Genomic DNA, 22,218 nt, shown 5'->3' on the forward strand with positions numbered 1-22,218 from the left:
TCATAGGATTAGTGGTTCATCCTCCAAATTTGAGATCCAGATTTGTTTTTATTCAATTCAATCTGATAATAATATTCTAAATATGATATAGCACAATTATAATTTTATGTCAACTCAAGCTGGCTATCAAATGTCAAAAAAATTATTAATTTATTACCTTTTAATATAAGGTAACAAAAACTATTTAAGACTTTTAAAATATTTTTTGGAAAGCAAGTGAATGCTTGGTATTGAGACAATAGTAAGTTGTTTGACTTTGTAGCATAGATTCATAGTACGGGTAGGTGGTATGTAATTTCATATTACTTGTTTTGGTTTGTAAATTATTTATAGAAAATGGTGGTGAGGAATAAAAAGAATATATTTTTAAAAAATTAATCAATTGCATTATGTGTTAATATGGAAGGATTTGATTGATAATGCATTAAATATTAATAGTATCAATTAGTCTTAATTAGATTGATACCGTTGGAGCAGCCCCTCAAAAATCATGAGTCGATATTAGTAACCATAATTAACAAACCAAACTCTTCATTTGCTTGACAGCTTTGCTGCTTTATTAAGTCTAATGATTTGACGTAGTGGGTGGGATTGGAGACATGCAAAATATATGCAGACACCCAATATAAAAATGCTGTTTATGAAAATTGAACTATGATATTTTGATTCGGGATAATTTTTAGTAGTGATAGGCTTAGCGCCTAATGTGAATTTCAGCCCAACTCACAGGTTTGGGCTGAAATTCTATTAATTGGGCTAAAATTTGGCCCATTACCAATTGGATGGCAAAACTTTAGACCATGCTGTAGATTATAGGAAGACTTAGAGGTGGCAAACAGGCGGAGACCTGTGAACCTGACACGGCCTGGTCTGTTGACCAAAGTCAACGAGCCATGCTTGGCGCCTAGGCCCGACTAGTCCTCACGGGCTGGGTTGAGAAATGGGGCATGGGCCTTATTGCTGGGGTGGCGTTAGAAGTATAAACAAGGGGGGCTTTGGGCCTGTCAGTCCAAATGAGCTGTGCTGAGCTTGAATATTTTTAACCTAATGGTCCAAACTCATTTCTGGCCACTCCAGAGCCAGACATAAAATAAATTATACCTATAAAGGAAAAAAAAAAACCTTTTTTGAATTAACTTTCTTTGAAAGTACCAAGTAGGTGAGCGTAGACCAAGACCAAGACTCGTGGAACAATGAGAGTTTGATACCACACATGGTTAGGTATGATTTTATCAACATTGGGCAACTCCCAAAACTTCTTATATTTGACAAATTGGGATAATAGTATATTATTACCGATACACCATATTGGACAACCATTATGAGCTACACGTGATGGTGTTACATTTTGTACATGTTTGGACAAAGGAGTAAGCCAAATTTAATTATAAAAGATCACATTATTAGAATTTTCAACCAATATACACATCAACAACATTGTTTGTTTTAGATTATTCGATTCCCGATTTTTCATGGATACATTGGACCTGTACGACTTGGTCTTCTCAATAAATCACCCATCCCAATAATATTATCACAGAATCAGAATCATGCTTAACTATAGAGTTATTACTGAATGTTTTCATCTAGAAAAATGAAAAAGCGCTATTGATTGTTAGGAATTGAAATTATGTACATATGTTAGCGCACATATGCATCTATAAACATAAACATATGATGCATATTTTTAAACAGTGGAATATAAATTCAAAAATATTTTACGTTTCGATCACAATTTTTTTTTTCGCTGGTTTCATTATTTACTAAAATTTTGTACATTTATAATTTGTTCAAAATTTTCCAATTTTGATGCCCTGGTCAATGGTCATAGGACTAATGCATTCATTAAGTCCCGCTTGCGGCTTGCCAATTATCAGATCTTGTGAAATCGAACGGTTGAGATCTTACATCCCGCACACTCCAATTGATGCACACGCACACTAGAAGTTTGATTTAAAAACGGCGAAAGTTTTTCTGACCCTTGATCACATCCACGTCAGCAAGATTGGCGCCTCTAATGACGATATCTATGAGGAATCGGAAACCGTAGGATCAAAACCCCGCAATGAAATTCATCCGTCCATCGACTCTTATCCCTAATTCATCGACTGGTAAGCCATTTTAGGTAGAAGCAGAGTAGTAGCAGATACTCATAGGAACACATAAGAAAGGGTAAACCTTCTCTCTCGGTCTCTCAATTTCGCCAACTGCTTTCTTTTACTCTCTGCGTTGCATCTGCAAGGCCAGGTATGCTTCTCGATTCTGTTCGTACTTTGTTAGATGTTCTATTTTTCAAATTTGTTCCAATTTGCTTTCATTCTTTTCCGAAACCCTAATGAAAACCATGTAACCACTCTGAAGATCTGATATTTTGTGCAAATCTTATTTCAATTGAATCTAATTAGAAATATCTATTTGTTAATTTTGCTTCTGTGTTTGATTCAGGAGTGTTCCGTTTCTTAGGGTTTTGGTTTTAAAATGGAACTTATGGTTTGTTAAACAGTGGTGTCATTGATAATTAATGTGTTATTAGTTTGATGTTGAATTGGGTTTTATGGGTTTTGGTGTATGTAGGGTTTTCTTTGAGCAAAGGTTGGAAATGGAAAATGGTGTTGAGCGAGTTGATGGGTCACCTGTGGTAGAGAAAAACCAAGTGGAAGATGAGGTAGCTGGGGAAAGGGTGGAGGTGAAGGATGTGGATGGCAGTGATGAGTTGAAGGATTTTGAAGATGGTGTTTTTGAGGAGGCAGTGGATTCCCAAGAGGTTGTGCAGATCCAGGGAATGAATCCTGATTCTGAAAACATTGCTGAGAGTGTTGTTGATTCAGGTCGTCCAGTGGCGGTTGATGAAAATTCTAATATAGGACACAAGACAGAGACTTTTGAGGAGATGATTGGGGTTTCTGGTGAGGAGGTGGAGGTGGCTGGAGCTGAAGTTGGCCTGGAAAATGTGGAGGATTTGGTGTCTGGGCTGAGTGCTGATGGGGCTGTGGTGTCGGATAACATTGATGAGGGAGGTACTGGGAAAGAAGTCACAAGTGATGGATTGCATGAGAAAACTGAGCTGCCTGAAGCTGCTACTGACAGTACAACAAAAGTTTTAGATACCTCCTATGAAGTGGGTATGAAATCTTGTGTGGTACCAGATGATCCCGAAATTGTAGACTCCCATGATTCCAGAGTAGAGGAAAATCCATATGGTGAAAATCTTGAAAATGGGGATAACAGTATGACGAAGGCGAATGCTGTTGATTATTGTCAAAAAATCGAATCTATTAGAGAGATTTTGCCTGCAGATGCCAAGGGTGAGAAATTGAAGGATAATAATTTCGACACTGGTCACCAAGGTATGGTGACAGGAAAACTGGTAGATATTTCAACAGGCATTCCTATTGTGCTGCAGGCTGATAAAGATGAAGTAAATGGCAATGTAGCTGGAATTGATGCAGAATGCCAGGATGACAAGAACAGGGAATTGAAAGATAGAAATGGAAATGGAAGTAATGGGGAGGTGAGTGATGCGCTGGCTGTATTGGATTTTGAGAAAATTGGGGAAACTCATGGAGTTAATGATGCATCCGTTAACCCAGGCCCATCAGTGAAAAATGTAATTGTGACTAATGATGTTCAAAGCTTGACTTCAGAAAATTCAGCAATTGAGAAAAATGAGAAGATTAATGCTGTTGCGTCAGATTTAAGCAGTGATGATAGTAAAGGTTCTCAACCTCAAGTAACAGATGAAAAGGTTAATGAAGAAGTCAGCCTCAGGTATCTTTTATCTAAGAATGCTATCAGGAAGGTGACAAAGGATCAAGTAGAGAATCAAAGGACTCAAGTGAGTACAGAACGTGAAATTCAGCCTGAGGTAGAACTTGCTTCTTCCTCTGGAAAATCTTCCATTCCAGTTCCTCCTCCTGCTCGACCTGCTGGCCTTGGCAGAGCCGCACCTTTGCTGGAGCCTGCGCCTCGTGTAGTACAGCAACCCCGTGTAAATGGAGCTGTTACTTCTGTGCAACCACAACAAATTGAAGATGGCGCTAATGGGGAAGGAGAGGAATATGATGAGACGCGCGAAAAGCTTCAGATGATAAGGGTGAAATTTTTGAGGCTTGCTCATAGGCTTGGGCAGACTCCACATAATGTTGTTGTGGCACAAGTCTTGTATAGACTGGGATTAGCTGAGCAGTTGCGAGGGAGAAATGGGGGTCGTGTGGGTGCCTTCAGCTTTGATCGAGCAAGTGCCATGGCAGAACAACTTGAGGCTGCTGGGCAGGAGCCCCTTGATTTCTCTTGCACAATATTGGTTCTCGGAAAGACAGGCGTTGGTAAAAGTGCAACCATCAATTCAATATTTGATGAGGTTATGTTTGGCACTGATGCTTTTCACACTGGTACAAGGAGGGTTCAGGATGTTGTGGGAACTGTGCAGGGGATCAATGTTCGTGTAATTGACACACCAGGTCTTTTACCTTCTTGGTCTGACCAACGGCAGAATGAGAAAATTCTCAACTCTGTTAAGTGTTTTATCAAGAAAACACCTCCAGATATTGTGTTGTATCTTGATAGATTGGACATGCAGAGCAGAGATTTTGGTGATATGCCTCTCCTGCGCACAATCACTGAGATATTTGGACCATCTATATGGTTTAATGCAATAGTGGTTCTGACTCATGCTGCTTCTGCCCCACCTGATGGTCCCAATGGTGCTGCTTCAAGCTATGACATGTTTGTCACTCAACGTTCTCATGTTGTCCAGCAAGCCATTCGTCAGGCGGCTGGGGATATGCGTCTCATGAACCCTGTTGCATTAGTAGAGAACCACTCTGCATGCAGAACAAATAGGGCTGGACAGAGAGTGTTGCCAAACGGTCAGGTTTGGAAGCCCCATTTGCTTCTGTTGTCTTTTGCATCAAAAATTCTTGCTGAAGCAAACACTCTTTTGAAGTTGCAAGATAGTCCACCTGCAAAGCCATTTGTGCCACGATCAAGGGCACCTCCTTTACCGTTTCTTCTGTCATCACTTCTTCAATCAAGACCACAAGTTAAGCTGCCCGAAGAGCAGTTTAGCGATGAAGATGATCAAGATGATGATTTGGATGAGTTGTCAGATTCTGATGATGAAGGCTACGATAATTTGCCACCATTTAAGCGGTTGTCAAACGCCCAGGTGGCAAAGCTAACTAAAGCTCAGAGTAAGGCATATTTTGATGAATTAGAATACAGGGAAAAACTTTTTATGAAGAAACAGTTAAAGGAAGAGAAAAGGAGAAAGAAGATGATAAAGAAAATGGCTGCGGCAGCAAAGGATATGCCAAGTGACTACAGTGAAAGTGTAGAAGAAAGTGGCGGTGCTGCATCTGTGCCAGTCCCTATGCCAGATCTGGCCTTGCCTGCCTCTTTTGATTCTGATAATCCCACTCACCGATACCGTTATCTTGATTCTAACAACCAGTGGCTTGTACGGCCTGTTCTTGAAACTCTTGGTTGGGACCACGACGTTGGTTACGAAGGCATAAATGTAGAAAGGTTATTTGTTGTCAAAGACAAAATTCCTTTGTCTTTCTCTGGCCAGGTTACAAAGGATAAGAAGGATGCGAATGTTCAGATGGAATTAGCCGGCTCAATAAAGCATGGGGAGGGGAAAGTGTCATCCTTAGGTTTTGATATGCAAACTGTTGGGAAGGATTTAGCTTATACCCTACGAGGTGAGACAAGGTTCTTTAACTTCAAGAAGAATAAAGCAACGGGTGGTCTCTCAGTTACCCTCTTGGGCGATGCCTTATCTGGCGGAGTGAAAGTTGAAGACAAGTTAGCTGTTAACAAAAGGTTCCAAATTGTTATGACTGGTGGTGCAATGACTGGTCGTGGTGACGTTGCTTATGGTGGTAGCCTGGAGGCCCAATTGAGAGACAAGGATTATCCTCTTGGTCGTTCACTGTCAACTCTTGGGCTTTCCGTGATGGATTGGCATGGAGATCTTGCTGTTGGATGTAATATACAATCCCAAATACCTTTAGGACGATCAACAAACTTGATTGGTAGGGCCAATTTGAATAACAGGGGAGCAGGACAGTTGAGTATCCGTCTAAACAGCTCAGAACAACTTCAAATTGCTTTGTTTGGCCTCATCCCCCTATTGAAAAAGCTACTTGGTTATTACCAGCAAATGCAGTTTGAATGATCAAAATTTTGTCGTAGGTGCTGCAGCAGCTGTATGCCTCAACAGGAAATAATGTACGTTTCACCTTTTTCAGGTTTAATTTAAACAATATTGCTATTGCGTTATTGAAGTGATTTTATTTTCTTCATTAGATGTATCATATATGCCAACGGTGGCTATTGCTCCCATCAAACCATGAGCCGTATAGCATTGCTATTTGTTCAACCATGCCACCTTGTTGACTTATATAATTTCTCATGCCAGGGTTTTGGATTTAGTTGGTATAGAACACATTGTTGTACTGTAAAACTAGTTTACATTCTCTTCTCACTGTTTGCAATGTTGAAAGTGTTTAATGCTAAGGTGCTTCTTTTTCAACTGTTTCTGGTTTGGTTTGCAAGAGGAGTCTGTTGCATGACTTAGTAGTCTAATATTCAATATCCTTCTCAACTCTTTCTTCTACAGGACTGAACCAGACTAACCATTCACGTTGTGGGTCTTTAAAATGGCCTTGATGGTGGGTAATCCGCTGTTACTGTAGTTATCTGTTTTTATATGTTACTCTAGATCCTTGCTTAATGCGTCTTTTATAGTTCACATCTAATTCTTATCTATTATCTATTGGTTTGGGAGGTGTGTCATATCAAACCAAACTTTGTGTTTTCTCCATCAGTTTTCTATCATCCCCTTTATTTATAGATTAATGTCTAGTTTTTATGTAAATCTGATGAACCTTTTGATCTATGATAAAGCCATAGTCTTATCATTTGTTTAAAGAATGATTAGAAAAGGGCACTGGGTATTTTCCACCTTCAAGTTGCCAAGGCATTGACAACTCAAGAATGGCTTCATTCTCTAGTTACGTTACATCTCATTGAATTATTGGGCCTATTTTGGGAACGAAAATTCTCTTAATCCATTATTACCTAGCCCGAGGTCCTTGAGGCCCAGTATAGTTGTTTGGGACCTTTGGGCTCTGGTTCTGGACCGAAGTTTGGTAATTAATTAACCATCTCAATTAGGCCCAACAAGGATATTGGGTTACCACGATTTACTCAAGAATTGAGGTCTGGGCCTTTTCATGCATCACAGGAAGAATGAAGTTGGACCTGGACTCAGACTTTCATTGGCATAAATGGAGGCTGGCATGGCTTGGGAGTTGAGACTTTGAGATCCAAGCATCGTCATCTGTATTTTAATATAGTATACATTTTCTCTATTGGAGATATTTTAAAAACATTTAAGAGTATTTTAAATTTTGAGTGGATGTTATGTAACATGAAGAATTGAAAATTCCACATCGGTCAAGTCAAGTGGTTTATAAGTAAGAATCTAACTCCTCTCATATTAAAGACGCGTTGTATGTGCCTACGTATAAATCTGTGTGGATTCATGATATCAATATGTTTGAGTTGAGAATTCAATAAATAAGATTAGATTAGCCGTTCGTATTCTATTCTATTCTTTTTTTGTTTTTTATTTTTGTTATTTTCCCCAAATGATTTTTTCCCCCTATCACTCTAAATATATTATCTCTTCTAAAATCTAAAAGACTAAAATGGAACAAAGAAAAAAGAAGAAGAAGGAAGATATTGGATATATTCCATATCTAAATATGGAAGATATTTTATGACTTGCATTGCCATTAATAAGACAAAATGCTAATATGATTGTCGTTCGGTCGTACTTAAAAAAATTTCTTTTACCTTCCCAATTCACTCGTTTTTACCTAAAAATTTCCCTCCCTCCCTCAATTATTATTGCAATTCTCCATAAATTAACAAAAAAAAAAAAACCCAGTAGTGGTAATTAGATATTTAGATTGGTCATCATGGATTAGGATCGATATGCATGCACGAACGGTTTGATTAACAGTACCAATGCAAATTAGGAACTTTTTTTTTTAATGACATTGGTTGGAACCCACGACCACAATCCATTATTTAATTTATAAACTAGCTTACTAGGCCTAGTAATGAACCACTGTGACATTATACTCAACAATGGCATCACCGGTGGAAGGATTCAAAGAGTATGTCTTAAGCAGAGCGATCCCTTGAGCCATCCTGAACTTCCCTCTTCCTCCAACCACAGCGACCTCGCGTTCCTTGTTCTCCACTAGATTCCTCGAAACTACACTGATAGAGCTCCCATTAAACTCTCCGGCCGTAAAACCAAATTCAACATACATCACTAATGTTGTTGTCTCTTGGCTAGAAGACACATAGAGCCCTTGTGCCCTCCCGATTACTTTTGAGGCTGGATCGGGGCCAACGGTGAGAGGATCGTCGATTGCATAGAGCGAACCAAACGGTGCAATTTTGGGTTTGGTAGTGTTTTTGGGTTTGGCAACCAAGACTGAACTAGGGTTTGGACCACTGAGGGTGTCATGGTAATAGAAGTGGAGATTAGTGATTTTGTTCTTCATGGGAGTATATGGACGGGTTTTTGAGTAGTATTTGGCATCTGCCAAGGAAGTGTTGGAGCAAGCAATCAAAGCCAAAGCCAAAGCCAAAGCCAACAACATCATTGCTCTTCCTTCCATCTTTTCTTTTTTGATTCACAACCTGCTCTTGGAGCCCTTTATATATTGTCTCGTGGTCAAACAATTTTACTAGGGTAATAATGATTCACCACAACAAAAATACTGTATAGCTACGATATTGACCACGAGTAAAATTTATAACACCCGCGTACGTTTTTAAAAAGCGAGCTCATATATGGAATATATCTGAATTTGTGGTGGCCGCGGTTTGAAAACCGCGGTATCATTATTTTAGTAAAATGTTGTTTCATCAACACGGGCTCTCAACTGGTGCACAGAAGGCTCATTTAAGTTTAGAGAAACTCCCACCATTGTCAACAGGGGTGGAGCCACATAGGGCCAAGGGTGGGCACTTGCCCCACCTGGATTTTGAAAAAAATTCAGTATATATATAATAGTTTACACGTATAACTACAATATGTGTGTTGGTCTAGTGGTCACGATGTTTGTTTTAATGCTACAGTATTATACTTTTTTTTTTCTTTCTTTAAATTTTGCGTAGTAAGAATTTGCCAACAAAGGATGTATTCATCTAAAATACTAAGAATTTATCTTTTTTTTTATTTTTATTTTTATTTTGTGAACTTCATTGATGGCATCGTCTAATAAGAAGCTAACTAAATTGTTACTTATTCAATTTATTCGTCTAAATATTGTAATTGCATTCATCTTGAAGTAGAAAATATTTGTTTGAAAATATGCGGTCTCTATACATTCCGTGATATTTTTGTTTTTCACTTTAATTTGTTATATAATCAATGAGAAATTAATTAATTTTTCAATAAAGAGTTTTAAACAAAAATTTGAGGGACGAACCCCAATCAATTTTTCGCCCCCACTCACAAAAAATCTTGGCCCCACCCCTAACTGTCAACATCAGATTGAGTCAATGTCTTAGCAAAAGAAGTCGGCTTCTCTTGGCTCTCAACCCTATCAATTCCATTGAATTCAGTACCATTACACACCAGCATCATCATAAAATAATTTCAATCTGTTAAAGGAGTTAGCCATATTGTCGCATAGATCTCATCGGTCTCAGAGTCTGCCATGTATTATTGCATGCAGATATCCTGCAAGGAATTAGTGGGTTGAGTCCCTTATGACCTCCTACCTCCTCTTTTCCCACATATCTTTTTGGGTTATGGAATATATTAATAATATTATGGTCTTTGACTTTGTAAAGAAATCTAACAGACTAAAATGGAAAGAAGAAGAAAATAAGGAAGATATTGCATATACTCCATATCTAAATATCATCGGTCTTTAATGACTTGCATTAATAAGTCCAAATCCTAATATGATTGTCATTCGGTCGTACTAAAAAAATCCTCATCTCCTTTACCTAAAAATTATCATAATTTGTCGCACCAAACATGGCAACAAATTTCCTCCAATGATAAGATGCAACCCACCACTCCCTCTATCTATTGTCTTGTGATCAAACAATTTTACTATGGTAATAATGATTCACCACAACAAAAATACTGTATAGCCGCGTGCGGTCAATAAGTAAAATTTGTAGCACCCGTGTTTTAAAAAATGCAGGCCTATATATGACATATACCTGCGATTTATGGTGGCCGCAGTTTTCAAATGGCAGTACGTACCATTATTTTAGTGAAACGTTGTTTTACTAACGCGGGCTCTCAACCACTGCACAAGAGGCTCAGCTCTATAATCATTGAGATTACGTGATTTCCTTCTCTAATCTTTCGGTGAATATTCCATCACTGTAATCATCGAGATTCTGTCAAAAATCAAAGCCCAAAAAAATAAATAAAAACAGCGTACAATGCATAAGTGAATAAATAAAAAAGAAAACACAGACCAATATGCGCTTGATTAAATTGACAGTCAGTGTGATTTGGACCTTAATTTCTCTATATATTGAGGTGTTGTTGAAGGCTGAACACAAAGCCATAATAATTTTCGTTAAATAAGTTATTCTTCTCAATCGGTTGTTCTCTGGAATTCTATTCAATGTTGACTTCTGCGTCGGCCTTTTCCGTTTGTGAGTACTTCTGCTTGCAAGAAAGATGTCATGTCCAAATTCCTTGATCTTTTCCTGCAGGATGATGATGATCATTCAAGCAGGCGTATTTATTATTACCGTTGAATTCATCAAGAGAATTGTTAAGTAAAGAAGATATGCAAAAGATATTGGGTAATTTTCGGTGTGTGTTAATTGCAATATGTCAATGTACATCTTTATACAAGGGATATGTAGCTAGAAATAGAAACGTATTAACACTAAATTCCTATAATCAAGTAATCAAGCTAATCAACGTATAGGACCAAGTTGTCATCTTACCAATTCCTAAACTTAAGTCAATAACAGATCCTAATTATATCATAACAAGAATAAAACACATGTCCCTGTGAACGTACCAAATCCCAGTTGTTCTGCAAGAAACAACCCGTGCATCAATCGCTCGAGCGGAAGGTGTGCTGCTCCGCTCGAGTGCAAATGCGTGTCAGTCGCGTTTGTTGCAATTTTCTTGCTTTAATATTTTTCTCATTTTTTTATTATTTATTATTTAGGATTTTGATTAGGATTTCGTTTTGCTAGATTATTTGAGGTTGAAAACTTTAGCAGCTTTTGTTGAATTAATAAAAAAAAATCAGAGAGTCATTTTTTCTTCCTATTTTTGTTTACTTCTTGAATCTTAATGGACAGTAGAAGTTGTGTTAGCAATCGAGAATTTTCCTTTGTTTAATCGCGCAATTCTTCCGTTGGCATCGTACCTTTGCACATGCACATTCCTGCCAATGAGACAAGTTTCAGGGAGGCAAGCGACTTTGGAGGAGGTATATATGTGTAATACATATATACAGACAACACATGTAATAACCCATAATTCAAAATTAGTGCTGAAATTTTGGAGGATATTATGATTGTTATCTCCACTATATATTATTTGTTGAAAAAAAGCAAAAATCTGTTAAAATGAAATCCCATAACGTTTGGATACTAGTTGTTTGGCTAGTATATTAGATTGGGTGTCCCCTCCCTTCTAAGCCGGTTTGCAAAAGAAATATTGGGATCCACATTTCTTTTATATGGTATCGGAATAGGCGCAAGGTCTTCTTGATATAATATGAGATATGAGAACCCGTAGGCACAACGCAAAATAGGCATTTAATCCATTAATTATCATAGTGTTTTCTCCATAATTAAAATTACCGCAAAATCAAAATATAAAATTAACTTATAAACTTGCTTAGCAAGGCTAGTAGTGAACCACTGTGACATTATACTCAACAATGGCATCACCAGTGGAATAATTGAAAGAGTGTGTCTTAAGCAGAGCAAACCCTTGAGCCATCCTAAACCTCCCTCTTGCTCCAATCACGGCAAGCTCGCGTTCCTTGTACATCACCGGATTCTTCGAAACTATACTAATAGAGCTCCCATTAAACTCTCCGGCCGTAAAACCAAAATCAAGATACATCACAAGTGTTGTCTCTTCTTTGCTGGAAAAGACATATAGCCCTTGTGCCCTCCCAATTGCTTCCGAGGCCGGATCAGGGCCAACAGTGAGAGGATCGTCGATTGCGTAGAGCAAACCAAACGTTGGAAGGTTGGGTTTGCTAGTAGTGTTGGGTTTGGCAACCAAGACTGCACTAGGGTTTGGGCCACTGACGGTGTCATGGAAATAGAAGTGGAGATTAGTGACGTGTTTCTTCATGGGAGTATACGGACGGGGTTTTGAGTAGTAATGGGTATGTGCCAATGAAGTGTTGGTGGAAGCAATCAAAGCCAAAGCCAAAGCCAACAACACCATTGCTCTTCCTTCCATCTTTTCTTCTTTGATTCACAACCTTCTCTAGCTTGGAGCCCTTTATATCTCTTAAAAAAAAAATCCGATTTGTACGGATTCTCGTGCGGATTCTTTCCCCAACTAACAGCTTGTGATCAAACAATCAAACAATTTTACTAGGGAAATAATTTTCTTCTTATTATTTTAGATTTTAATTAGGATTTCGTTTTGTTAGACTATATAAAGTTGTAATTCTCATTATAGAATATTTTTTATTAAATTTATAAAAATCAAAGAGTTTTCTCTTTTTCAATTCTGAATGGATTGAAGTTGAACTAGTGGAAACTATATTCCCAATAGTGTGTTTTCCCTTTTATTTAATTGCCTACTTTACTCTTGGCAAATATTGATACAAGCGATAGAAAAGAAAATGCATAGAAGATACGCTCATCTAATTCTTCAAGGCTTAAATGTAGGAGGTGAGTAGCTTGTTCAAAACTGTAGGCAATCTCAATCAGCTTCGGCTCTGTGCCCTTCAGTCCCCCAAACGAAATCCCAACAGGAATTCCTTTCTTATCAAAGCCAGCGGGAACACTAATTCCTGGAAACCCGCCAATGGCAAGAACACGAGCAACCGTCGGACCAGGAGATACCAGTGCATCGAGTTCATTCTCCCTCACTAGTTTCTCCAACCCATCACTCGTAAGTCGTTCCAGATTCAATAAAGCTGCCTCCTCTGCTTTGCCGATTCCGTTTGTGGCTTCTGCTGCGAGAAATCTTTCTTGACCAAATTCCTTGAGGTTTTCCTGCACGGTCATTCAGGAACATCACCGAGCAACTCAAGTTGGTTACTTTAGAAAAGGGTTTGTGAGATGAACGCCAAACTTACCAAATCAGAGTTGTTTTCATTGAAGGCTATGATTTCTGCTAAAGATCTCACCGGAGATACCACCAGCTCTTTCAGGTAGGCATTTATGTTTATTTTGAACTCAGCTAGCAATGCTACTGCTTCACCACTCAAAGTGGAATTCAAGATTACATCAATGTTGGCTATTTCCAAATAGTCTACCACAACTGCACCTCCATGTCTAGATTTTCATAAAAGTCGAGTATTGCAGTAACCTTCTGGCTTGAACCCAATTCATCTAACAGGTTATTGAAATTGGTATTTGGGATGTGTTCTCTTACCTTAGTATTTGAAGATTATTCTCAAAAACTTGAGCTGGTAAAGATCCTTCAAGTAGTTCGAAGAATGGATTCCTGACCACCCCCAGTCTCTTCCCCTTGAGACCATTAGTATTAAGAAATTGTTTGTAGCCTCCATATGGAATATACTTTGACCCATCTCTTGTCGCACCATCGTTATAATCGAAGCCTACAATTGCATCAAGAACATGAACAGCATCTGATACTGTCCTGCATATAGGCCTGATACATACATTCAATCTTATCACACTATCGTGAAAAAAGTCCAAACATCTAGGGAAAAAGAGAAACATTCTGGAAAAAAAGATGAAAATAAATGTTGAATGCAGTTATTTCTGGTCTCTAATTTGTTGGTTGGATGTGTAGATAAGAATTTCATTTTCTCATCCATGAATTGAATTAAGCAGAAACTTAACAGTGTTCAACGTTGTCAGTTATTAGTAATGAAATAAAATTAGAGGAAAAAATGAAAATTCACTGACCCAACAGTATCCTGTCTAGGAGAAATTGGTATGACCCCAGCTCTGCTGGTGAGTCCAACTGTTGGTTTGTGTATGACCCCAGCTCTGCTGGTGAGTCCAACTGTTGGTTTGATGCCCACTACTAGGTTGGAGCTGGCGGGACATAGGATGGAGCCATCGGTCTCGGTCTCTAACGACACTGCAACCATGTTTGCTGCCACTGACATGGCTGAACCACTGCTTGACCCACAAGGATCTGTTGATAGAACGTAGGGATTCTGCATAGAGATTTAGAACAGAAGTTAGACCCTGAAAGAAATTTTGACACCAAAACTATGGCATTAAAAGGCTACTTCCTGGCTAATTCAAATACCCATAAACTTTCCGATTGGAGGACTTGCTCCAATATCTCAATGATATATAGTTTGGATATGTGATGAATGACTATATACTAGTTAGGGGAATTTAGAGGTTTCAAGTCTTCTTTTGAGCTTCCAGAACTTTCCAAGGGAAAAATTGAAACCCGTGATGGCGTGATATGATGTCAACATGGCATGATCTACCATTAGATAATAATGCTGCGAATTGAAAAAATTTATTCTGGGCAACGATTCCTCAAACAGCTCATATGTTTGGGAAGACCCTGTTACAAACCTTTCCTTGGCCACCTCTGGCACTGTAACCATTGGGTGCTCTTAATGACCAGCAACTAGTCCATTCGCTCAAGCTCGCCTTCCCAAGTATGATAGCTCCAGCTTTTCTCAGCTTCACCACAACGCCTGCATCACGAGGCACAACTGAACCGAGCAATGCAAATGAACCAGATGTAGTGTTCAGCTTATCCTTGGTTGCAATAGTATCCTTGAGTAAGACAGGAATGCCATGCAAATGAGATAGGGACACAGGTGCCTTTGCCTTGCGTTCCCTGTCAGCCTTGTCAGCTTGGTGTATTGCATCTGGGTTCACTTCTATAACCCCTCTTAAGACAGGATTGAGTGTACGGATTTCTCCAATATAGAACTCAATTAGTTTCCTTGAAGTAAGTTGGTTTTGCCTGAAAGCGAGTTGTAGATCACTTATGCTTGCTTCTTTGATGGAGAATCCATGGCTAGTGAAGGTGTGAAACCTAGATAAAAAAGTGGCTAGAAGAACTAATTTCAGGGATGAGAAGAGAGAAAAGTTCATCGTTCCACTACTACCTATGCTTTGTCCTATCTGATTGGTTATAACTGGCTGAGCGTTTCACCAACATATATAGAAAACTTACAGATTTCATCGTTCTACCTCTACCTAAGCTTTGTCCTATCTGATTGGTTATAACTGGCTGAAAATTTCAACATAAACTAATATTTACAACATAATTTTTTTTTTATTTTTTTTATCTTTTTTGGTAAGTACAACAACAACAACATAAACTTTAGTTATAACATAATTGGAGAAAGTCTGAAAGATGCTTTTCTTGTCCTTTTGTGTTTACAAGATTGCTTATATACAAATATGTTCCAAGTTGAACATTCGATATGTTAACCAGCAATGAACTAAAACTAGCCACTTGCCCGCGCTCCGCTGCGGGGCCAATGTTCCTTTTCTAGAGTTTTTAGTTTGAAAATTTGAAGAAGGGCATCGTCTGTAATGCACAGGTCCTTTGACATTTTTTTCCCTCCTTTTTTACATTTTTTAAAAATTCAGGATAATTTTGAATTTTCTAATAATATTAATTAATGTTATCTTCCTTTAATTTCATTTACATTGATAAATGAAAATTTTCCTTCAACACTAGTGAAAGTTGTTAAGATAATGGACCATGTTATATCAATGGATAGACTTTGTACCACCTATTTAGTCCTATTCTTTCTAGCAATTTATGCATAGTTTCCTCATCGTGCAAGGAAATGGTGAAGTTGTCGCTGCTAATGCAGAGTTGGGTTATTTTTATAGTTAGAGGCATTTAAGATGCTATGGTTGTAAAGTCCAATGCTTTTAAATTGACACTAATCTCGGCCTCATTTGGTCAAATATATTGATTTGGTGAGAACTGAGAAGTACCATATGAGCTTAATCTTTACAATTATTGTCCTAATCTTCATCTACCAGCTTACTCTTATCTTTTTTGTCATTAGCTCTAATAAGGATCGGTGCTAACTTCTTCCAAAGAACTAATCTTTTGCGTTGAAATCTAACCTCTTGTAGCAGAGATCACTTGTGGCATTTGATTCTATATCGCAATCGTGAATTTTGTTTTATTTAATTGCGCACTTTGTCAACCTTGTTCTTGACAAATATTGATACAAGTCATAAAACATTAAGATATGCTCATCTGTTTCTTCAAGGTTTAAATGCAGGAGGTTTTCTAATTTTAGTAGCTTGTTCAAAACTGTAGGCAATCTCAATCAGCTTCGACTCTGTGCCCTTTAATCCCCCAAAGCTAATCCCAACAGGCATTCCTCTGTTACCAAAGCCCGCGGGAACACTAATTCCTGGGAGCCCGCCAATGGCAAGAACAGGAGCAATTGTAGCACCAGGGGTTACCAGAGCATCTAGTTCATTCTCCCTCACCAGTTTCTCAAAACCATCACTTGTAAGTCGTTCCAGATTCAACAGAGCTGCCTTCTCTGCTTTGCCGAGTCCGTTTGTGGCTTCTGCTGCGAGAAAGATTTCTTGACCAAATTCCTTGATCTTTTCCTGCACAGTCATTCAGGTACATCACTGAGCAACTCAAGTTGGTTAGTTTAGAAAAGGGTTTGTGAGATGAACTCGAAACTTACCAAATCAGAGTTGTTCTCGTTGAAGGCTATGATTTTTGCTAAAGATCTTACCGGAGATACCACCAGCTCTCTCAGGTATGCATTTAAGTGTATTTTGAACTCAGCCAGCAATGCTACTTCTTCACCACTCAAAGTGGAATTGAAGATCACATCAATGTTGGCTATTTCCAAATATTCTACCACAACTGCACCTCCATGTCTAGATTTTCATAAAAGTCTGAGTATTTCAGTAACCTTCTGGCTTGAACCCAATTCAGCTAACAGGTTATTGAAAGGACAATGCTAGAGACCCCCAAAATATCACCCCCAAAAGTCCCCCAAATCTATGTGGTATTAAAATAGCCATTGATTAAAAACACACATGTAGGACTCACTTCACATCCAACACTCCACATTAAATGGGGGTCTTTTGGGGGTCACTTTTTGGGGGTCTCAAGCATTATTCTTATTGAAATTGGTATTGGGATGTGTTCTCTTACCTTAGTATTTGAAGATTATTCTCAAAAACTTGAGCTGGTAAAGATCCTTCAAGTAATTCGAAGAATGGATTCCAGGCCACCCCCAGTCTCTTCCCCTTGAGACCATTAGTCTTGAGAAATTGTTTGTAGCCTCCATATGGCATATACTTCGATCCATCTCTTGTCGCACCATCGTTATAATCGAAGCCTACAATTGCATCAAGAACATGAACAGCATCTGATACTGTCCTGCATATAGGACTGATACATACATTCCTTCGTATCACATTATCGTGAAAAAAGGGTTAAAAATCAAGGGAAAGAGAGACATTCTGGAAAAAAGATGAATAGAAATGTTGAATACAGCTATTTCTGGTCTCTAATTTGTGGGTTGCAAGTGTCTGTGAGGGTGAGAATTTCATTCTCATCCCTGAATTGAATCAATTAGAACCTTAACAGTGTTGAATGTTATTTGTCGTTAGTAATGAAAGGAAATAAGAGGAAAAAAATGAAACTTCACTTACCCAACAGTATCCTGCCTAGGAGAAATTGGTATGACCCCAGCTCTGCTGGTGAGTCCAACCGTTGGTTTGATGCCCACTACTAGGTTGGAGCCGGAGGGACAAAGGATGGAGCCATCGGTCTCAGTCCCTAATGACACTGCAACCATGTTTGCTGCGACTGATATGGCTGAACCACTGCTTGACCCACAAGGATCTGCTGATAGAACATAGGGATTCTGCCTAGAGATATAACAGAAGTTAGATCCTGACTCCTGAGAGAAATTTAACACCAAAACTATAGCATTAAACGGCTACTTCTTGGCTAATTCAAACCTTTCCTTGGCCACCTCTGGCACTGAAACCATTGGGTGCTTCGAATGACCTGAAATTAGCCCATTCGCTCAAGCTAGCCTTTCCAAGTATGATAGCTCCAGCTTTTCTCAGCTTCACCACAACGCCTGCATCCCGAGGCACAACTGAACCGAGCAATGCAAATGAACCGGCTGTGGTGTTCAGCTTATCCTTGGTTGCAATATTATCCTTGAGTAAGACAGGAATGCCATGCAAAGGGGATAGGGACACAGGTGCATTGGCCTTGCGTTCCTTGTCAGCCTTGTCAGCTTGGTGTATTGCATCTGGGTTCACTTCTATAACCCCTCTTAGGACAGGATTGAGTGTACGGATTTCTCCAATATAGAACTCAATTAGTTTCCTTGAAGTAAGTTGGTTTTGCCTGAAAGCGAGTTGTAGATCACTTATGGTTGCTTCTTTGATGGAGAATCCATGGCTAGTGAAGGTGTGAAACCCAGATAAAAAACTGGCTAGAAGAACTAATCTCAGGGATGAGAAGAGAGGAAAGTTCATCGTTCCTGTTGCAAAAAAAGATTCAAACAGAACAAGCTAAAGGAAAGATCAAAGAACCAGATATCACTATCAACATTAGCTCATTCGTTTTCAGAGAACCATCATTACATGGTAATATGGCTTGTTAGACTTTAAGGAAGAGTCTCGAAGGACAACCACAGCCACAAAATAAAACAGTACAATAGAAATATAATTGGAGAAAGAAAGAAAGATGCTTTTTTTGTCCTGTTGTCTTCTAAATAACTTACAGAGCTGAAAGCTCTATATTATCTGCGTCATCCATGAACCCACTCAGAAAATTAGTAGATTTAACTAGGGGTCCATACTCTCATGGGTGATTGTTGCATGCCATATACAGGTTTTTGAACCAGGTACAGGTGGTATGTTGAATCATTCAACATTGTGTGTTATCCCACAGGTGATTGCTTCTAGCCATATACTGAGTCACTGAGATACAATTATATCTTATCATTGTTTTTATACTGATGATATTGCTCATGAAACTAATGGTGTGAAAAATCCTCAGATTTAATTTCTGTCTCAGGTTTTAGCCAAAAGAAAAAAGAAAGTGCTATAATCCTCAAAGTTATAAAACCAATTATAATCACCTAACATATGGGATTGGGAGACTAGAAAGAATTTGTCATGTTACAGTCTCTCTGTGGTTTGTCTGATCCTTCTGCATGGGACATGGTGTAAAAAGATTGTTCCGCTGGTGCCACTGATGAGGAGTTGGTCAATAGGAGTTGAGCATTCGATATGTTCTACTAGCAATGAACTCAAATATTCATTTTGGACTGTTTTCTACTTCTATTGTCATGAACAATTAAGAAATCTCTCTCAAAGAGTTTTGTTCGTCTCTTAGATTTTCTTTATACCCTTTCTGTGTTCCTATTATTGCTGACAACGCTTCCCTTTAACCGCATCAATGAATTCTTTTCTTCTTTCCAATGCAGAAAGCTTACAGAGCACTGCTAGGACTTTGGCCTATTCTGGGGTGTTAATATGAGCCGTGAGCAACGCAAATTGGCATGTTTGGCTTTATTTGAATATTTTGCAGCACTTTAGAGAAACTATGTATATGAAGTACTGAAGATAAGCTCGCCAAACATGTACATTATTCTGATGAGACATAAATATAAATCTTCAGAGCTTGAATGTAGGAGGTTTTCTGATTTTGGTTGCTTGTTCAAAACCATATGCAATCTCTATCAGCTTTGGCTCTGAGCCCTTTAGTCCCCCAAAACAAATGCCAAAAGGCACTCCTTTGCTATCATAGCCAGCGGGAACACTAATTCCTGGGAACCCACCAATTGCAAGAACATGAGAAACAGCAGCACCAGGAGTTACCAGAGCATCTAGTTTGTTCTCTCTCATTAGTTTCACAAATCCACTTCTTGTAAGTCTTGTCAGGTTTGACAATGCTTTCTTCTCTGCATCGCCTATCCCATTTGTGGCCTCTGCTTCAATAAAGTTGTCTTGCCCAAATTCCTTGATCTTTTCCTGCAGGATTATTTAAGAACACATACCTGTCACCACTAAGAACTCAAGTGGACAGAACGTCCCTTGTACAATTACAAATGGAAGTGGACTTACCAAATTGGAGTTGTTCTCATTGAAGGCTATGGCTTCTGCTAAAGATCGCACCGGAGAAATCACCAGCTCATTCAGGTATGCATTTACAACTATTTTGAACTCGGCCTGCAATACTGTTTTTTCTCCACTCCCATCGAAGTCCAAGATTACATCAATGTTTGCTATGTCTAAATGGTCTACCAAAACTGCACCTTCTTTCCTTGATTTTCATAAAAGGTTTATGTTAGTTTTAAATAATGATACATTTACTGCGGCCCTACTAGCTTGAGCAGGCTGCAGCCAGTAGTTTATTGAAATTGTTATTCAAAATGTCTGCTATTACCTTAGAGTTTGCAGATGGTTCTCAATAACTTGAATGGGGATAGATCCATAGTCAGATTTGGAGTATGGATGCCTGAGTTTGAAGAATGGGTTCCTTACTATGCCCAGTCTTTTCCCTTTGAGGCCATAAGGCTTGAGAAATTGTTTGTAGCCGCCATATGGAATGTACTTTGATGCTTCTTTTGTCACGCCATCGTAGTAATCGAGGCCTACGATTGCATCAAGAACATGAACTGCATCCGATACTGTCCTGCAGATAGGCCTGCACTACATACAGACCACCTAATTAAGAACTTTTAATACTGCTGAACATTATAGTGATTTATATATTAGAGAACTTCCACATTTTCGATGTAACATTACTAACCCAACAGTGTCCTGTCTAGGAGAGATTGGGATGACTCCATTTCTGCTGGTGAGACCAACTGTTGGCTTGATGCCCACTACCGAGTTGTAGCTGGAGGGACATATAATGGAGCCATCAGTTTCAGTCCCCAAGGACACTGTAGCCATGTTTGCTGCGACTGATATTGCTGATCCACCGCTTGACCCACAAGGATCCGCAACCAAAACATAGGGATTCTGCATTGAGATTCAGAACAAAAAGGTAAGTGCCAGACTACAAAAGATTGAAACCCTTTTAATGATCGGATGCTAACATGACATTGTCTGCTACCAGGTAAACTAATTTTTGACAGACTGATGATGATTAACAAACCTTTCCTTGGCCACCTCTGGCACTGAAACCATTGGGTAGACTGAATGACCTGAAACCAGACCATTCATTCAAGTTAGCCTTTCCCAGTATGATGGCTCCAGCTTTCCTCAACTTCACCACCACACCTGCATCCCGTGGCACAACTGAGCCGAGCAATGCAAATGACCCAGCTGTGGTGTTCAACTTATCCTTGGTTGCAATATTATCCTTAACCAAGATTGGAATGCCATGCAAGGCCGAGAGCGACACAGGGGCCTTAGCCTTGCGTTCTTGATCAGCCTTGTCAGCTTGGAATAGTACATCAGGGTTCACTTCTATGACCCCTCTAAGGACAGGATTGAGTCTATGGATTTCTTCAATGTAGAACTCTACGAGTTGCCTTGAAGTTAGTTGGTTTTGCTTGAATGCGAGACGGAGATCATCTATGGTTGATTCTTGAATTGGGAATGCGTGGATATTGATGGTGTGCAAGCCAGAAAAAAATGTGGCCAGAAAAACAAAAAGAAGGTATGGAAACAGAGAGAGATTCATAATTTGGGAAGTTGTGGCAAGCAGGAGCTTTTCGATCCGTTAATGAGTGGCTGAATGTTTCACAACCATATGCAACCTGCCGATATTTATAAAGTCTGGTTTATTTGTGACACAGACAGAATTGTTTTATGCGCCAAGGTTTATTTTCGATGGCAAAGCCGCCTTGGAGACCAGAGGAGGAAAAATAGTCTTAGTCAAAGCGGCCATCAATGACGCCGAAAGATAGGATTGTTTTGCTAATCCATTATTTAATGCCTAATTTGACAGCATCCATAACATGATGTCATTGTAGGCATATGCATATGCATGTGCATCACAAACATGCACCA

At 38.9% G+C, this 22,218-nt stretch overlaps 6 protein-coding genes and 2 long non-coding RNA genes across 11 annotated transcripts; 3 read left to right on the top strand and 5 right to left on the bottom strand.

The window, feature by feature from the left end:
• Positions 1-2,083: 2,083 nt before the first annotated feature.
• Positions 2,084-7,270, top strand: LOC119990857 (translocase of chloroplast 120, chloroplastic-like). 3 transcript variants are annotated; one of them, XR_005466092.1, is made up of 4 exons: positions 2,084-2,247; positions 2,575-6,234; positions 6,626-6,677; positions 7,253-7,270. XR_005466092.1 is itself a non-coding variant. In XM_038836984.1 (2 exons), exon 2 carries the CDS (start codon positions 2,600-2,602, stop codon positions 6,179-6,181), a length of 3,582 nt encoding a protein of 1,193 aa, XP_038692912.1. In that variant the 5' UTR covers positions 2,085-2,247; positions 2,575-2,599; the 3' UTR covers positions 6,182-6,522. The 3 variants fall into 3 exon arrangements, 1 of the variants encoding a protein (XP_038692912.1); XR_005466091.1 differs by lacking the exon at positions 7,253-7,270 and having other exon boundaries at positions 6,626-6,921; XM_038836984.1 differs by lacking the exons at positions 6,626-6,677; positions 7,253-7,270 and having other exon boundaries at positions 2,085-2,247; positions 2,575-6,522.
• A 720-nt stretch (positions 7,271-7,990) lies between these two features.
• Positions 7,991-8,705, bottom strand: LOC119992276 (dirigent protein 4-like). Its single transcript, XM_038838979.1, has one exon. It carries the CDS (start codon positions 8,703-8,705, stop codon positions 8,130-8,132), a length of 576 nt encoding a protein of 191 aa, XP_038694907.1. The 3' UTR covers positions 7,991-8,129.
• Positions 8,706-11,935: 3,230 nt separating this feature from the next.
• Positions 11,936-12,505, bottom strand: LOC119990578 (dirigent protein 4-like). Its single transcript, XM_038836560.1, has one exon. The coding sequence runs from the start codon at positions 12,503-12,505 to the stop codon at positions 11,936-11,938; it is 570 nt and encodes a 189-aa protein (XP_038692488.1).
• A 318-nt stretch (positions 12,506-12,823) lies between these two features.
• LOC119991150 (probable amidase At4g34880) lies at positions 12,824-15,318 on the bottom strand. The gene is made up of 5 exons (XM_038837386.1): positions 14,788-15,318; positions 14,155-14,411; positions 13,655-13,894; positions 13,356-13,554; positions 12,824-13,272 (listed from the first exon to the last, which is right to left on the bottom strand). The coding sequence occupies exons 1-5, from the start codon at positions 15,316-15,318 to the stop codon at positions 12,844-12,846; spliced, it is 1,656 nt and encodes a 551-aa protein (XP_038693314.1). The 3' UTR covers positions 12,824-12,843.
• On the top strand, positions 13,299-19,815 carry LOC119991151. The gene is made up of 4 exons (XR_005466163.1): positions 13,299-13,430; positions 16,514-16,711; positions 16,824-16,973; positions 19,680-19,815. It is a non-coding gene; the product is annotated as an uncharacterized LOC119991151 (long non-coding RNA).
• On the bottom strand, positions 16,354-19,663 carry LOC119991147 (probable amidase At4g34880). 2 transcript variants are annotated; one of them, XM_038837378.1, is made up of 5 exons: positions 18,193-19,663; positions 17,881-18,095; positions 17,378-17,632; positions 16,899-17,097; positions 16,354-16,815 (listed from the first exon to the last, which is right to left on the bottom strand). In XM_038837378.1, the coding sequence occupies exons 1-5, from the start codon at positions 18,721-18,723 to the stop codon at positions 16,459-16,461; spliced, it is 1,557 nt and encodes a 518-aa protein (XP_038693306.1). In that variant the 5' UTR covers positions 18,724-19,663; the 3' UTR covers positions 16,354-16,458. The 2 variants fall into 2 exon arrangements, with proteins under 2 accessions (XP_038693306.1, XP_038693307.1); XM_038837379.1 differs by having other exon boundaries at positions 17,378-17,617; positions 18,193-19,662.
• On the bottom strand, positions 19,737-22,083 carry LOC119991145 (probable amidase At4g34880). Its single transcript, XM_038837377.1, has 5 exons — positions 21,359-22,083; positions 21,008-21,222; positions 20,642-20,902; positions 20,320-20,518; positions 19,737-20,226 (listed from the first exon to the last, which is right to left on the bottom strand). Exons 1-5 carry the CDS (start codon positions 21,887-21,889, stop codon positions 19,870-19,872), a joined length of 1,563 nt encoding a protein of 520 aa, XP_038693305.1. The 5' UTR covers positions 21,890-22,083; the 3' UTR covers positions 19,737-19,869.
• LOC119991152 lies at positions 20,257-21,456 on the top strand. Its single transcript, XR_005466164.1, has 3 exons — positions 20,257-20,394; positions 21,027-21,247; positions 21,320-21,456. It is a non-coding gene; the product is annotated as an uncharacterized LOC119991152 (long non-coding RNA).
• Positions 22,084-22,218: the final 135 nt, after the last annotated feature.

This window comes from Tripterygium wilfordii, chromosome 22, assembly GCF_013401445.1.
Source record: "Tripterygium wilfordii isolate XIE 37 chromosome 22, ASM1340144v1, whole genome shotgun sequence".
NCBI lineage: Eukaryota > Viridiplantae > Streptophyta > Magnoliopsida > Celastrales > Celastraceae > Tripterygium > Tripterygium wilfordii.